Source organism: Somniosus microcephalus, chromosome 5, assembly GCF_052327205.1.
Source record: "Somniosus microcephalus isolate GS21.2 chromosome 5, FLI_Smic_1.0, whole genome shotgun sequence".
Classification (NCBI taxonomy): domain Eukaryota; kingdom Metazoa; phylum Chordata; class Chondrichthyes; order Squaliformes; family Somniosidae; genus Somniosus; species Somniosus microcephalus.
In genome coordinates, this window is record NC_140991.1 from 322,123,122 (window position 1) to 322,138,071 (window position 14,950).

The 14,950-nt window shown below is 48.9% G+C and overlaps 1 protein-coding gene across 6 annotated transcripts in view; it reads right to left on the reverse strand.

Moving 5' to 3' along the window:
• rreb1a (ras responsive element binding protein 1a) overlaps positions 1-14,950 on the reverse strand; it is a 282,712-nt gene that overhangs the window by 22,847 nt on the left and 244,915 nt on the right. For 5 of the 6 annotated variants that reach the window (XM_085989338.1, XM_085989337.1, XM_085989339.1 and 2 more), the window contains 3 exons: positions 9,695-12,434; positions 5,755-5,904; positions 3,920-4,711 (listed from right to left, as the gene is read on the reverse strand). In XM_085989338.1, the coding sequence (XP_085845464.1) occupies positions 3,920-4,711; positions 5,755-5,904; positions 9,695-12,434 (3,682 nt within the window). The remainder of the gene's footprint in view (positions 1-3,919; positions 4,712-5,754; positions 5,905-9,694; positions 12,435-14,950) is intronic. The other variant, XM_085989341.1, reaches the window with a different exon arrangement.

Genomic DNA, 14,950 nt, shown 5'->3' on the forward strand with positions numbered 1-14,950 from the left:
CCTTTATTATCAGGGCTGCCCCTCCTCCTTTTCCATTTTGCCGCATCTCTTCTAAAAGTTAAGTATCCTGGAATATTTAGTTCCCAACCTTGGCCACATTGCAACCACGTCTCCGTAATGTCTATTAGATCAAAGCTATTCATTTCTACCTGCTCTATTAATTCATCTATCTTGTTTTGAATGCTTCGCGCATTCAGATATAGTGCCTTCAGCTTTGACTTATCTCTATTTTCCCCTGATGTCACCTTAGTCACTGATGCCCGATTACCTTTGTTACTCTCTGTGTCCCTTCCTGACCCACTCTGCTTATTTTTACCCAAAATTCTACACTGCTCTCGAGCCTTGACATTTCTCTCACTGCTTTTAAATTTACTCTTTCCTGAATCCTCCCACCCACCCCCCTACATTAGTTTAAAGCACTGTCTACTGCCCTAGTTAATCGGTTCGCCAGGACACTGGTCCCAGCCCGGTTTAAGTGGAGCCTGTCCCACTGGAACAGCTCCCTCTTTCCCCAGTACTGGTGCCAGTGCCCCATGAACCGAAACCCCCTTCCTCCCACACCACTCTTTGAGCCATGCATTTAAACCTCGAATCTGTTTGTCCCTCTGCCAATTTGCGTGTGGCTCAGGTAACAAACCAGAGATTATTACCTTTGAAGTTCTGCTTTTTAATTTGGATCCTAGCTCCTCAAACTCCCTCAGCAGGACCTCATTCCTAGTTCTACCTATGTCGTTGGTTCCTATGTAGACCACGACAACTGGATCCTCCCCCTCCCACTCCAAGTTCTCCTCCAGCCGCGAGGAGATGTCTTTAACCCTGGCACCGGGCAGGCAACACAACCTTCGGAACTCCCGGTCGCGGCTGCAGAGAACAGTATCTATTCCCCTGACTATACTGTCCCCTACCACAACTACATTCCCTTTCACTCCCCCTACTTGAATGGCCTCCTGCACCATGGTGCCATGGTCGGTTTGCTCATCCACCCTGCAGTCTTTGTTCTCATCCCCACAGGAAGCAAGTACATCATACCTGTTGGACAAGGGCAAAGGCTGAGGCTCCTCCAGCACTGCACCTGGGGTCTCCTTACCTGCCTGAGTTGCAGTCACACCCTCCTGTCGCTGACCACTAACCAGACCTGTAGCACTACCTAACCTAAGGGGTGTGACTGCCTCCTGGATCAAAGTGTCCAGGTAACTCTCCCCATCCCTGATGCCCCACAATGTCTGTATCTCAGGCTCCAGCTCAACAACTCTGAGCTGAAGTTCCTCAAGATTCAAGCACTTGCTGCAAACGTGGTTGTTCGGGATCACAATGCTCTCCACAAACTCCCACATGCTGCAGTTGAGGCACGCCACCTGCACTGCCATCCCTAGATGACATTGTTTTATTTAATTAAATTTGTATTTAGGTAACTTAGTTTACAGTGTAGTTTCCTGACAACTTACTTGATCTAGATTAAGTTAAGGTACTGAAATGATATCTACCTGTAACACAAAGCACTACAAGTAATGCAGGCAAGCAGCAACTCCTTCCCCCTCTTCCCTGAATTCCCAAATAAAACACTCGGTTTTATTTCCGCTCTGTGCAGACCACAGATTGCAAGGCTGGTGACTCAATGTCTGATTTCCCCTCCCTCCCTGCAGGGGAAGTGTGTGCAGTGTTTGCTCAGAATCGCTCCCCCCAACATTCTCATGGTTAAAGCGGGAGCTGGGTGGCCCAGGAAACCGCTGGGTTGCTGCCCCTGACTGTTTATACCGATTCCAGAACGTTCCCATGTTGTGTGTGGAATACGTTTAACAAAGAAATAATGATCCGACATTTCGTTTACCAGGCAGAGGAGAAAAGAATCTTGCCAAGCACTCGCTAAGCCCCTAACGCTCTCCAGCTGTGATCTGTGTGGAATATATGGGCCAATCTAGAAAGCTAAGGAGTCCGAGTCACCTTAGCTGCGTCAGCACATCTGGTTCTCATTTTCCCAGCTTCAAATGAAGTGATGAAGTGCAAACTGGCCAAGGGCCATCTGTTCACCAGTGCCAACACATTAACCACACCAAAACCGAACATCGAATCCCTCCCGGGGCTCTGAACAAAGCCTTGGCCGCGGGACCATCAGAAACAGTACCGGAGTTCCCGTTCACCTTCAGGCACTATGTTTTTACAGCAAGGATTCTCCTTTGTGCTGGGCGTTCTGGGCTGCAAATTCCCTCCCCTTTACCGTATTTATTGCGGAGAAGGAAAACCGTGGCAGAGTGAAACAAAGATGGTGAGGGAGTTTGAGGGATGAGTTCAATTAACTGAGCCACAGTAGGCCCAAAGTTCAAAGCAGCCTTCAGTGCCAGCAGGTTTGCTTCATCTACTTAAAAGGCCTGGCTTGTTGAGCTGGTCGCTGCTGCCCCTCCATTCCAGTCAGGAAGATTCGAGTCTGTCGACTCACCGTGCACATCTTGGTTTTTTAAATTTCCATAAAAGGCACAGGGCCGGGAGACGGAATTCGAGTAGTCCCATCCCAAGAGCTAGCACCAGCGCAGGGGGCACAGTTTCAGGATAAGGGGTCACCCATTTAAAACAGAGATGAGGAAGAATTTCTTCTCTCAGAGAGTCGTGAATCTTTGAAATTCTCTTCCCCAGAGAGCTGTGGAGGCAGAGTCATTGAATATATTCAAGGCGGAGGTAGACAGATTTTTGAAAAACAGGGGAGTCGAGGGTTATGGGGAACAGGCAGGAAAGTGGAATTGAGGCCAAGATCAGATCAGCCATGATCTTATTGAATGACGGAGCGGGCTCAAGGAGCCGTGTGGCGGAGCAGGCTCGAGGGGCTGTGTGGCGGAGTGGGCTCGAGGAGCCGTGTGGCGGAGCAGGCTCGAGGAGCCATGTGGCGGAGCGGGCTCGAGGGGCCGTGTGGCGGAGCGGGCTCGAGGAGCCGTGTGGCGGAGCGGGCTCGAGGAGCCGTGTGGCGGAGCGGGCTCGAGGAGCCGTGTGGCGGAGCGGGCTCGAGGGGCCGTGTGGCGGAGCGGGCTCGAGGAGCCGTGTGGCGGAGCAGGCTCGAGGGGCCGTGTAGCGGAGTGGGCTCGAGGGGCCGTGTGGCGGAGGGGCTTGAGGAGCCGAGTGGCGGAGCAGGCTCGAGGGGCCGAATTGCTGACTCCTGCTCCTAATTCTTATGTTCTTATGCAGAGACAAAGTGCCGTAACTTAACGTGAATCTATCAAATATTTAATGGCCTATTTTTGCAGGGATGTTCTGGCACTGCATGTACTCGTGCACTCAGCTGTGCATGCAGCTTTTTAAACAACATTTTATTGTGACAAAATAACCTCCCTTAAACGACAAGTTACGCAGCGAGTTGTTGTGATCTGGAATGCGCTGCCTGAAAGGGCGGTGGAAGCAGATTCAATAGTAATTTGCAAAAGAGGAATTGGATAAATAATTGAAAAGGAAAAATTTGCAGGGCTGTGAGGAAAGAGATGGGGGGAGTGGGACTAATTGGAGAGCTCGATCAAAGAGCCGGCACAGGCACGATGGGCCGAATGGTCTCCTTCTGTGCAGTATCGATCTATGATATCCTCCCGAAACCTCTCTCTCCTTTAAGATGCTCCTTAAAACCTACCTCTTTGATCAAGCTTTTGGTCACCTGCCCGAATATCTTATGTGGCTCGGTGTCATTTATTGTGTCTGATTTACGCTCCTGTGAAGCACCTTGGGACGTTTTACTACATTAAAGGCGCTATATAAATACAAGTTGTTGTTGTTGTTGTACGACAGGAATAATTTCAACTCTCTTCTTAAAAGAACAAAGTGCACTTTTTCTAGCGAGAGATAAAATCCACCACCGTACCAGCAGTTTCAAGCTCCAAGCCCCCTACAGTGCAGGTGGGTGAAGTGGAATTCGTGGCGTGCTCGCTTCCGGATCGACATTCCTTACCTGTGTGTGACCTCATGTGACGTGTCAGATCCTGCAGGGACCAGAAGCGCTTGTTGCATACGGTGCAGATTTTCTTCCGCTTGTCTGCTTTCGTTGAGCTATTGGCTGTGACCTTCTTGAGGTCTTGCTGTTCGGCAGAAGCCTCACCTGCGCTCTGGTCACTGTCCTGACTGCCGCCTGGTTTGCTGGCGCATTCCGCCTCCGAAACCTTGTTTGCACCGCTCGCACCGCCTATTTCTTCGTGGCTCAGCTTTACCCCGTTCCGCGGCGGTGCGTCCGCCTTGACCTTTGACCCCCCTGGGCTCTCGGCTACCCGTTCGCGAACCGCGCTGGAATCCGGAGCGGGCGCGGCCGCCTCGTCGAGCGCCCTTTTCGGGCCCCTCTTGCTGCCTTTGCCTTCTCTCCGGTGCTCGCCGGCGTGAGCCTTCTTGTGACGTGACAGGGTGGCGGCATACTTGAAGGTTTTTCCGCAGACGCTGCAGGTGTTCCGCCCCTCTGGCGGTGCGCTGGCACCTCCGCCCGGGTTATGGCTCCCAAGTTTAAAGTCTATGAGCTTGCTGGCGAAGTTGAGGTCCAGGCTCTTGTTGCTCTGTGCGTCCTCCTCGGGCTCCTCCTCCAACTTACCCTCCTTCCTCCTGCCTCTCTCGGCAGAGTCCGCCAGCAGCTCTTCCTTGGCGTCGCCTGCGTCCGCTGGCCGCCCGGCCTGTGCGCCCTCGGTGCCGCCGGGTGAACGAGCTGGCGCTGCAGCCGGTGATGTTGGGGGTGCCGCCGCCTCCGGTTCGGAATGGTTACCTGTGGATCACCACACATGCACATGAGCAAGCAAACAGCGACCACATCTTATATAAAAAAAAGCCCGTGGACATTTTCCGAATTAGCCCCATGGCCAACGGAGCACCATAACATCAAGCCCAGCGACACAAGTCTGGCTTAAACCAGCTACCGCGCTAAAACATCAGGAAAGTGTCGTCCTTTCTCAGGAGTAACTTCATAGGCTACAGCATCGTGACCGGTTCAGCTTCACTTCAATGCCAAGATAAAGCACAGAATTACATTTATATACCGTACCTCTCAAGGCAGGTCAATCAGATCCCAGCAAAAACAGAAGGAAGTTTACAAGTAAAAAGACAGGATAAACATCTGTCGCCTTTTTCCTGTGATTTCTGTGTTTTTATGCATCAAGCTCGACGAGCCTTCAACAGGCAATAGAAACTGTACCTCAGAGAAAGGAGCCATCAGGGAAAGGAAATGTCGACAAGAATCCCGATTCATTGCGAACAGTTTAGTCCCCCACTTTTTCAGTAATTTGGGAATTTTAGACAGTGGAAAACAAGGGTACAAAAGGTGCCAACTGGGCCACACGCACCTGTGCTATTTTCTGCAATTGTGTTATAAAACTTACAGCCACTACTGCTTAAAGGGACACCGCCTACGTGCAAAGAGCCTTTGGCAACTATTTTTTTGAGGAGTGTCAAAGTCTCAAAAGTGCACTATTTTATCACAATGACGTTACTTGTAAGTGAATTCAGACATGACTTTTGCCATCACACTGTGCAATAATAAACAAACAAACAAACGTTTGCCAAAGGCTTTTTCTCTCTCCCACCCCCCACAAAGGCCAGAGCTCCTTCAATCCAGAAAAGGTACAATTCTTTAGAAAGTGGCTGAGAGCGAGAATTTCTCGCTCTCTCTCACTGGACTGTTTGCTGTTTGGACACTGCCCTCTTGCTGCAGCAAAGCCTCCCTGCACCTTTCGGAGCGCTCGCCCTCACAGCGAGTGAGCATTCCTGACCGCAACACAGCACACCGACTGGAACAGGCTCTCTGATAGTTACCTGTGCTTTCCAGGGGCTTGGATCTGGCAATCAGCCCATTTCTTCGCAGTGATCGGTTGGCAACACCATGCTTACGCAAGAGGTGGCGTTCACAGTTAGATTTGGTGGAAAAGAACGCATCACATTTAGGACAGGGGTAGGGCTTCTGACCTTTTGTTAAAACAAAATTTAAAAAAAACAAAAAAAGTAGCTATTTATGCAGTTCTTGACAATCGCATTGTCTTATAAATTAAACAAAAAAACACCAGTTAAGCGGTGTTTACTTATAACAGTATCTACAATTCTCCCAAATTAAATAGCATGCCATCTTACTCACAAAGCATAGGACAAAAAAAAAACCCAAACACGACACATTTTAACTGGACGGCTGTAAGCTGCTGCTGCGGGAGCTTGCCACTCTGTCAATGAGTAACGTGGCCTACACAGCCACAGGTTACTCTACAATCCAATCTGATACCTGCGTAGCAACAGTAACTATGCTGTTAAATTGCTTCACTCAAATAAAGAACCAAAAAAAAAACCAAAATCCGTAGCGCCGAGAATTTAAAAAGAAATACAGGCTCCAGCTGCCCTGCCCCAGGAATGAAACGCATCTCTGGGAATAGATTGTGTCCTTTGGGGTGCCCAAGCTGAAATCGTGCTGCATGATATTAACACAGAATGGTTTAATACATTTGTATGGGAGTCTTCTGCCCAATATTTTAACAAAAGCATTAACACGTTTAAAATAAATGTTTGAAATAAATAGGTTAACACTTCCGTTGAAGCGACCAACAGAGGGGCTCGATACGCCAGCACATTCTGTTACTAATACCACACAATGCGATTTCACCTAAACCGCTGAATTCATGGCGGGTGTTATGACTACCGCTCCTGATCAGGCGTCGCCAAGCAATGTGAAGAGTGCAGTTGTAGTAAACAGTCCACTGGACAGGTCGTTGGTGAATTGTCTCTTTCAAAAAATGGGATTGATTTTAGGATGAAGCTCCTTTCTCTAGAATGGCCAGTGAAAAGCCATTCTCTTCACAATACACCTACCGAACTATGACACAAAGCCAAACATACCGCTGGAAATCTGCTAACAACAAACAGAGAGAGAGCTGGACAGACTGAGCAGGCCCGGCAGCTCCTGTCGGTCAGTCAATCGACGTTTCAGGTCTAAAACCCTTCCTTGCTCCACCGGTGTTCCCTGACCTGCTGAGTATTTCCAGCTTTTTTCTGTTTATGTATTTTCAGACTTTGCCAAGTTGGCTCACACCTGATACACGCCTGTAACTGTGGTGATGTTTAGCAGTCCATTTGCATCAAAGAATGGCAGACCCACAAGGGCAGAGGACAGCGGGACAGGGTGTGGACGACACAGAAACCCTTGCCTGCCATAAGACTCTACAGTTCATGTACCATATTTACACGCGCCCTCAGCCATTCTCACACTGGCAAGGAAGCTTAGCTTTTGTGGAATATTACTCTGCAAGTCTGGCGTATTTTATATTGGACACTTGCCATGTCTACAAGTGCAGAGATGGCGGATTGTGACGGCTTTATTTTAAAAAAAGCAAATTTACATTTGGGGTTAGAAATTGAGTTGCTTAGTGCCTCTCGTTAATGCCCCCTTGTGGAGTTTATACTTTTACTCCAATGACCCAAAGTGGCCGCGTCCTGCCGCTGTTTTAAGTCCATTTCACATGACATTATCTCAATAATGAGAATTGTAGAACGCTGTGTTATACGTACTGTGGTGTGCTGAGCAAATTGGAGTTATTAAATATATATTTTTGTTTTTCCTAATGGGACACTTGGCAACATGCGTGGTCCTTCAACCAGGAGGGTGGAACCTCTTCGCCTAACGCCCTCCCCCCACCCCATTCTCCATCATTCTGATTGATCACGCCAAGACGATTTTCTTCCTCTCTCAAAAGACGGAACGATTTGCCTTCCAGAGAGCCCAGTGAAAGATGAAGAAAACTCACCCCAGCAAGACCGGAAAGTCTGAGCGATGTGCAGTCGCTGGGACTCATAGAATCAGAGAAACTCACAGCACAAGAGGCGCCATTCGGCCTATCGTGCCTGTGCCGGCTCTTTGAAGGACTCTCACCCTCATCCTGTGCCTGGCCTGGGAGTTGAGTGCTTCAACCGCTGAATCCGCTTTTGATTTTGGTATGTTCTCCTCCTTTAGTCTCCCAGTGCCTCGCTCCAGATATGGAAATGGCAAAGGATCTTCCCCCACCCCACCCAGCCCCCAGCACTGGGCCACAAGAAGATACATCATGTTGGCGCACCGAGGGAAGGCGGTGTGAGGGGGGGGGGGGGGGGAAGCGAGGATTTGCCCTACAATTTCCTCCTTTCCCTCCCAATGGCGAATCACCTGCTTCTGCTCCTGACCAAATGGCCTTAAGTTGAGAACTCAACATGTGAGGAGTTCAGTGTTGTGACGCCCCCCTCTTACCCCCCCCTCCCCGAGCCGACTGAGTTTGTTGATCCAAGTCCAACCATTAACTCTCAGCTATTTGTAAAATGGACCACACAGAATCTGATGCTCTGCGTGAAGGGAAACCGCACGACACAAACCACGGCAAACTCCATTCTCATTTGAGAGGGTCATTTGTACAGGAGCAAAGTCCGCCCCGCGGCTTGTACACTTTGATCATCTACAGATGCAGTATCATTTACGAAAGTGCATCTTAAAGTTAGTTATTCATCAGCCCATCGCCCACGCACTCTGGAAATACTGTAGTCGGATAAGTTAGCAGCAATGGCCCAGTAAAAGCCCCAAGCAGAATTATCCACGCTTGTTCCCTTCTCCCGAACTTCATTCTTTTCCTCCTTTTTACCGTGGGGGCGATTGCAATTTATTCCATGTATTTCGAATGGTGTGCAGAGGGATGAGGGCTCCATTAATGTGCCGTTAGCTCAGCTGTCACTCACTCGGTGCACACAGAAATCCAAGGTGACACTTTAGGGCTCTTGCTCGACATCAACAAAGATGTCACAAATGCAACAGTCCAACCCAACTAAGCTTCCTCAGAAACCCAGCAGGAACACGCTCACACCAAACCTCACATCAAACCACAGCAGGAAAAAACAAAACAAGATAAAACTCAGTCAATGAATGCACATCTATGCTGCATTTCAATAAATTATCAATGATTAAATGACATTTAGCCTGATGTCTAACTAAACTCAATACTCACGCTATCCTAACCCTATCAGCACCCAAAGAAAATCAGCAAGATTGGAATTTTTTTCTTTTATTGCAGGAACACTGGAAGTTATAAAAACATTCTTTGATTTTTGCACCTTTCCCAAATTTTACTTTGTAACGTTTCCTCATCGGAAAACTGGGAGGGTTATTTTTGCAAACATTCTGGGAGTGGGGGGGGGGTTATATCCATTTTACAAAGGATTAAAAATGACTTTATCACTGGAAAGGGTGAGCTCACTCCTTGTGGCAGCGGATGAGACTAATTGTCATTTTCTGGAGGTAACAATCCACTGTACTGACCGTTTAACATGCCCTGGGACACCTCCCATTTCTCAATGGTGAAACAAGATACCCAGGGTGGACCAGTCTCTGGTCTGTGCTCCATTAGCTGCTCACGGTTGAGGCAATGATGGTGGTGTTACAGGCGTACCTCCGCACTGGGCTAGTGGTTAGGCGCTATCCAATGACTCGCACGTATACAGACGTTGAGCGATAATCCCCCTCCCCCACCCCTGCCGATGTTGAACAGACGCTCGGAGTCTAGGCTGACTCACCGAGTAGCTAGTTGAGTGAGGTATAGCGGGGCTATCAGTTCCCGCATGAGGTCATGGCCTCAACGGCAGAAGCGGCCAAAATACTGGGGAGGGGCCGGGCGGGGCTGAAAGTGTTTTTTTCTGGGCTAGAAAGAATTACATGCTCATGTCATTTATTACTAAATACCGATGTCTGCACTCTTACCTGTGTGTGTCAGCATGTGACGTTGCAATGAACTGGCCCAAGGGAACAGACGTGGGCAGTAAGGACAAGTAATCTTTTGCACCGAGTTAGAATATGAATTCTTCTTCCCCTTCAAGATCTTTATGTCTCTCTTTTCCTTTTCCTCTGTACTTTGTTCATCTTTATTGGGTTCCTCTTTGATATTAGCAGACTGAAGAAAGGGGCGGAACTTGTTGCTGTTGGTAGTGGCCAACATCCTTTCCACGCTGGCAAATTCTCCGCTGGACTCGGGGTCCACACCGCCGCTTACATTGGGCCGAATCTTCTTGTACTTGATCCCTCTCCTCCTCCCCTTCCTCTTGCTTGGTCCCAAGGTGCCGACTGAAGTTTTCTCTACAGCGTGCTGGTTGGCCAACGTCTTAGCGGTGTCGTTAGGCTCCGATTGGGAAGCGGCCTTTGTTGTGGGCGATGTCTTCAAGTCCTCTGCTTTGTCAGACAAGGAGGCACATTTAGTTATTTCTGTACTGTCCATGACTTCCCTTTTCAACAAGGCCGGAGCAGATGAGACGGAGGAAATGATCTGAGCTATGGAAGCTAAGGGTGGAAGCTCTTTTGCAGCTGCGGGCTTGGGCAGAAGTAGTGGCGGAGGAGGTTTAGGCCTCAGAGGGCGCAGGAGGCTGGTGCTTGCGATGACAGCGGGGAAGCCTGCAGGGCCGAGGGCTGGAATCAAACCCTGCAATTGTGGAGAATGTTTTGTACTTATGTGCTTATCAAGGTTACCTTTTGCTTGAAAAGTCGACGGGCACTGCTGACAGTTAAACGAGCTGCCGTTAACTGCAAGCTGGCTCTCGTCCTTGTTCTCTTTTTCTGCATTTACTTTCTCTTTCACGGGATTTTTGGGAACGGATAAGTCTATGGGCTCCATGGTGCTGTCAAACGGTGTGATTGGTGCAGTCAGCCTCTTCAGCAAGTGGCTCTCCTGTTTGTAGGGGTGAAAAGACACATTTCTATTTTTTTGAGAAAAATCCAACGGTTCGTCCAAGTCCATGGAAAAGATGTTCCGCGGCTCCATTTTTAAGGTCTGTGGCAAGAGCCCGTGGAGAAACCCATTCTGAGGCTCCTTATACGACACCGGGGAGCTGTCCGCAGAAACACTCTCCTCGGAGAAGGTGGGCGACACAGCTCCGTTTTCACCCACCAGGCAATCAACTAACAGTATGTGCTTCTCGATCTCTTTCTCTTCTACGTGTGTGTGCTGTTTGAGAATGTGGCGGATGCAATTGTTCTTTGTGGAGAAGCCCATGTTGCATTCTTTACATTCAAAGGGCTTTTTCTGGCAGCTGCTGTGTGTCCTCAGATGGTGCCGCAACGCCCTGTAATACTTCAGGTCTTCGCCACAGTACTTGCAGACAGTGTCCGGGGAGCAGAAAGAGTCTACCAGCTCAGCCGTGTGGCTTTGCACGTACTCGATATTCTTCTCAATGTCCTTCCTGCTCATCTTGAGGTGCTTCTTTCGCAGGTGCCTCTCACAGTTTGCTTTCACCGTGAAAGGGTAGTGACAGATCTTACAAATGAAAGGCCGCTCCCCGCTGTGCGTTCTCAGGTGGCGGATTAACGCTGCCTTGTCTGCAGCAATGTAAGTGCAGATGTTGCACTGGTATGGCGAGATACCCAGATGTGAGCGTATATGAGCTTTCAGAACTCCAGAGAAAGCGAACACCTGGTCACAAAAGCGACAGGGATACAAGACTTTCTTTAACGCTGGAACCTTCTTGTTGGACGCCCCTGTCATCATGGCTTTGAGGTCTCCGTCCATTACTTCCTGTTTGATAGCGCCATTGATTTCCATGGGCATCAACGCTTCGATAATGCTATCTTGCTCAAGCTGAGTTTTCATTTCAATTGGGCTCAAGGGCTCGGTCTTGGGCTGAAGGAAAGGCTGAGGTCCACTGATGGATTTTAGCTTCAGATCCTGAGGAATGGACGCAGATTCAGTCGCCGACTTTACAAGCTTCAGTGGGGGAGGAGGGAGGTTGGGACTGATGCACCCAGGGGACGCCTGCTGGGCACTCACGAGTGGAGGCGGTGTGGACGCCACGACGACAGTGCACGGGGTGACCAGGGGCTTTGGCTTCAGTGGAGGCATCTGCCTGTAAATGGACTGGGTCGGGATGGAAGGTGCCTTGGACAGCGGTGGAAGACTGATCTGAGAAGGAGCGGATGAAGCCATTTTCAGGATCTGCTGAATGTCGGCGAGTTCGATGGCAGACTCGCTGGAGATTGGCTTTACCACGATACTGCTGTCAGGCTGGATTATAAAACCTTTCTGGAACGGCTGCAAGGCCAGAATCTTAACCTTGTCTTGAAGTGGTGAGAGAGAAGACAGGGTAGCTCCCAGGGAGGCCAGGTCTATGGGTGGCTGATTCTTCACAGTAGCACAGTTGGCCTCTTGAGGTAGGTTCCACTGGGCTGTTTCTACCCAAATACCGTGGATATCGAATTCGGTGTTTGCCTCTTGTTTTACCGTCTTAACCTCTTTGGCGTGCTGCAGGCCCAACGATGACATGAAGGCTTTCTGCTTTAAGTCCACCTTGGGCAATTGCAGAGGCTCTGGTTTGGGTTGGCCTCCTCCCAGTTGTCCTCTGTGAGTTTCCATGTGCAAGCTCAGCGCGGCGAGCATCGGAAAGGCTTTGTTACACATCTCACAGACAAACCGGTGAAACCTGCTGGTGCATCTCCTCAGGTTTACTTCAGACCAGACCTGTGGCAGAAATAAAATTAAAATGAAGGCAAAATGGCGGCACAGGTTTCCATTCACACAGAAATACACCTTAATTTGTATATTAGGGGCACCCTCGTAAAACTCGGCTTCTGGATTTGTTCGTCTAATGAAGGAATTACATTTTTTTGTGCGTGTGAATTTTATGCTCTTCAAATTGAGGGATGGTGAGTGGGACAGTTTGAAGCACTTCCTGGTTTCGGTCTCACAGCCAGATGCAGAGTAAAGTTCCTTCTACCCTCAACACATGCCTTAACTTCAACCTGCGAGCAGCGTCCGCTACTGCCGACCGCGATATTATTCCATTTCCCACAACAGTACTCCCGGGGCTTCTTCGCACGACGCTGTCAATCAGTTACCAAATTAGGGGCAGTTTTGTACTTTGACTCACGCCTGTTCGAAAATGGATTGGAGATTGCTCAAACCCATTGACAGCCGTCGGACAGAGACCTTCATCCAATCCGTCTGGGCCTACGGCAAACCCAGGTCCCAGAGGTGAGGGTCAGTGTCCAACCCACTGCAACAGCCATGTTCATTTGGACTAAACTGGACAGTGAATGTTTTAGCTGAATGTGCGGAGCACGTTACTTGTGAAGTGACCAAAATGGGCTGTTTTTGGCCTATTTACTGCACAATGAAGCTACATACATATGAAGCCAAAGAAACATAGGAACAGGAGGAGGCCATTCAGCCCCTCGAGCCTGCTCCGCCATTCAATGAGATCATGGCTGATCTGTGACCTAACTCCATACACTTGCCTTTGGCCCATATCCCTTAATACCTTTGGTTAACAGAAAGCTATCAATCTCCGATTTAAAATTAACAATTGATCTAGCATCAATTGCCGTTTACGGAAGCAGGTTCCAAACTTCTACCACCCTTTGTGTGTAGAAGTGTTTCCTAAGTTCACTCCTGAAAGGTCTGGCTCTAATTTTTAGACTCTGCCCCCTAGTCCTAGACTCCCCAACCAGCGGAAATAGTTTCTCTCTCTCTACCCTATCTGTTCCCCTTAATATCTTGAAAACTTCAATCAGATCACCCCTTAACCTTCTAAGTTCGAGGGAATACAACCCTAGTTTGTGTAATCTCTCCTCGTAATTTAACCCTTGAAGTCCGGGTATCATTCTGGTAAACCTACGCTGCTCTCCCTCCAAGACCAATATATCCTTCCTAAGGTGTGGTGCCCAGAACTGCTCCCAGTGCTCCAGGTGTGGTCTAACCAGGGCTTTGTACAGCTGCAGCATAACTTCTACCCCCTTGTACTCTAGTCCTCTAGATATAAAGGCCAGCATTCCATTAGCCTTTTTGATTATTTTCTGCAGTGCAATGTGTTTTCATGTACACTACACCATCCAGTTCAAACGGTAAATCACAACTTTAACAAATTAACCTGCCCTTTTGATAGATATCTGATGCCTTCTTTGCTGTTCCTTACTATGTTTCTGCTATACCACGACAATATCCAATAGCCCTGAAATGGGAGAAGATATCGTGGAGTCCGTGTCCTCCAATTCACCGTCCTCCCTGTTTTCTGACCATTAAAATCAGTGGTTAGATAAATCTTTAGCGCCAAACACTGGGTGCACGGACACTCAAGCCAGATTCTCAAGTTGCATTCTCATCACGAGAGGCTCTGCACTCGGTGCACGATCTCGTAATATGTGAAAATTTTGTTCTGTATCTTTGTATGCATTTGTGTTGAAATGCTTTGGAAAAAAAAAATTATGGAGATGACGTCTAACCTGCTTTCTATATCAGCAAGAATGCCCCCCACTAACGGGGGCAATTCTGGTGTCGCGACTGCCCAGTTTGCACTTAAATCTGGGATGGTAGTGGAACTGCAATCAAGCAGCAAGTGGCCGCGCCGACTTACCACTGCGTCGAGCTGTGTCGCAATTTTTGGGCAGGCTCGCCAGAGGTTGCATCGGAAACCTCATCCATACATGAAAATAGGGGTCAAGGGATGCAATTAAGACCATCTCTGCCTGGTGCGCAATCGGCAATTCCTGCTCCTGCCCACCATCCATGCGCAGTACAGATCGGGAGGGGGCAATTAAAGGGACCCCTGACGTAATAAAACTCACTATGCACTTGGTTTGAGCGTAAAGCAAGGCTTTAATCAACTTGTTTCAAAACATGGAGGTCTAGTTGTACTTCACTAGTTCCTTGTCTTTACAAAATGTCCCTGGAAAGCTGGGGCCAACGCCCGAGTATTTATACTCCTTGGACGGCGCCAGCAGCTGGCCGTCCAGTGTTATTTCATAGGTAGTTTCTCGATGATGAGATTTATGACAACCCTCAACTGCTGTCAGGTAAAGTTGGATGGCGCTTTTGAAGATATTTTCCTGGAAGTCGCTTGTGGGTTTTCCACCTTAATGTCTCTGAAATGTTCTGCAGTTCCTGCTGTACGTTCCGCACACATGTGGGCTGCTGCTCCACACCTCCTTAGTAAGATGCTGCTGGAGGTCCGTCACAAGAGGTCCCTCCCAAATCGGTGA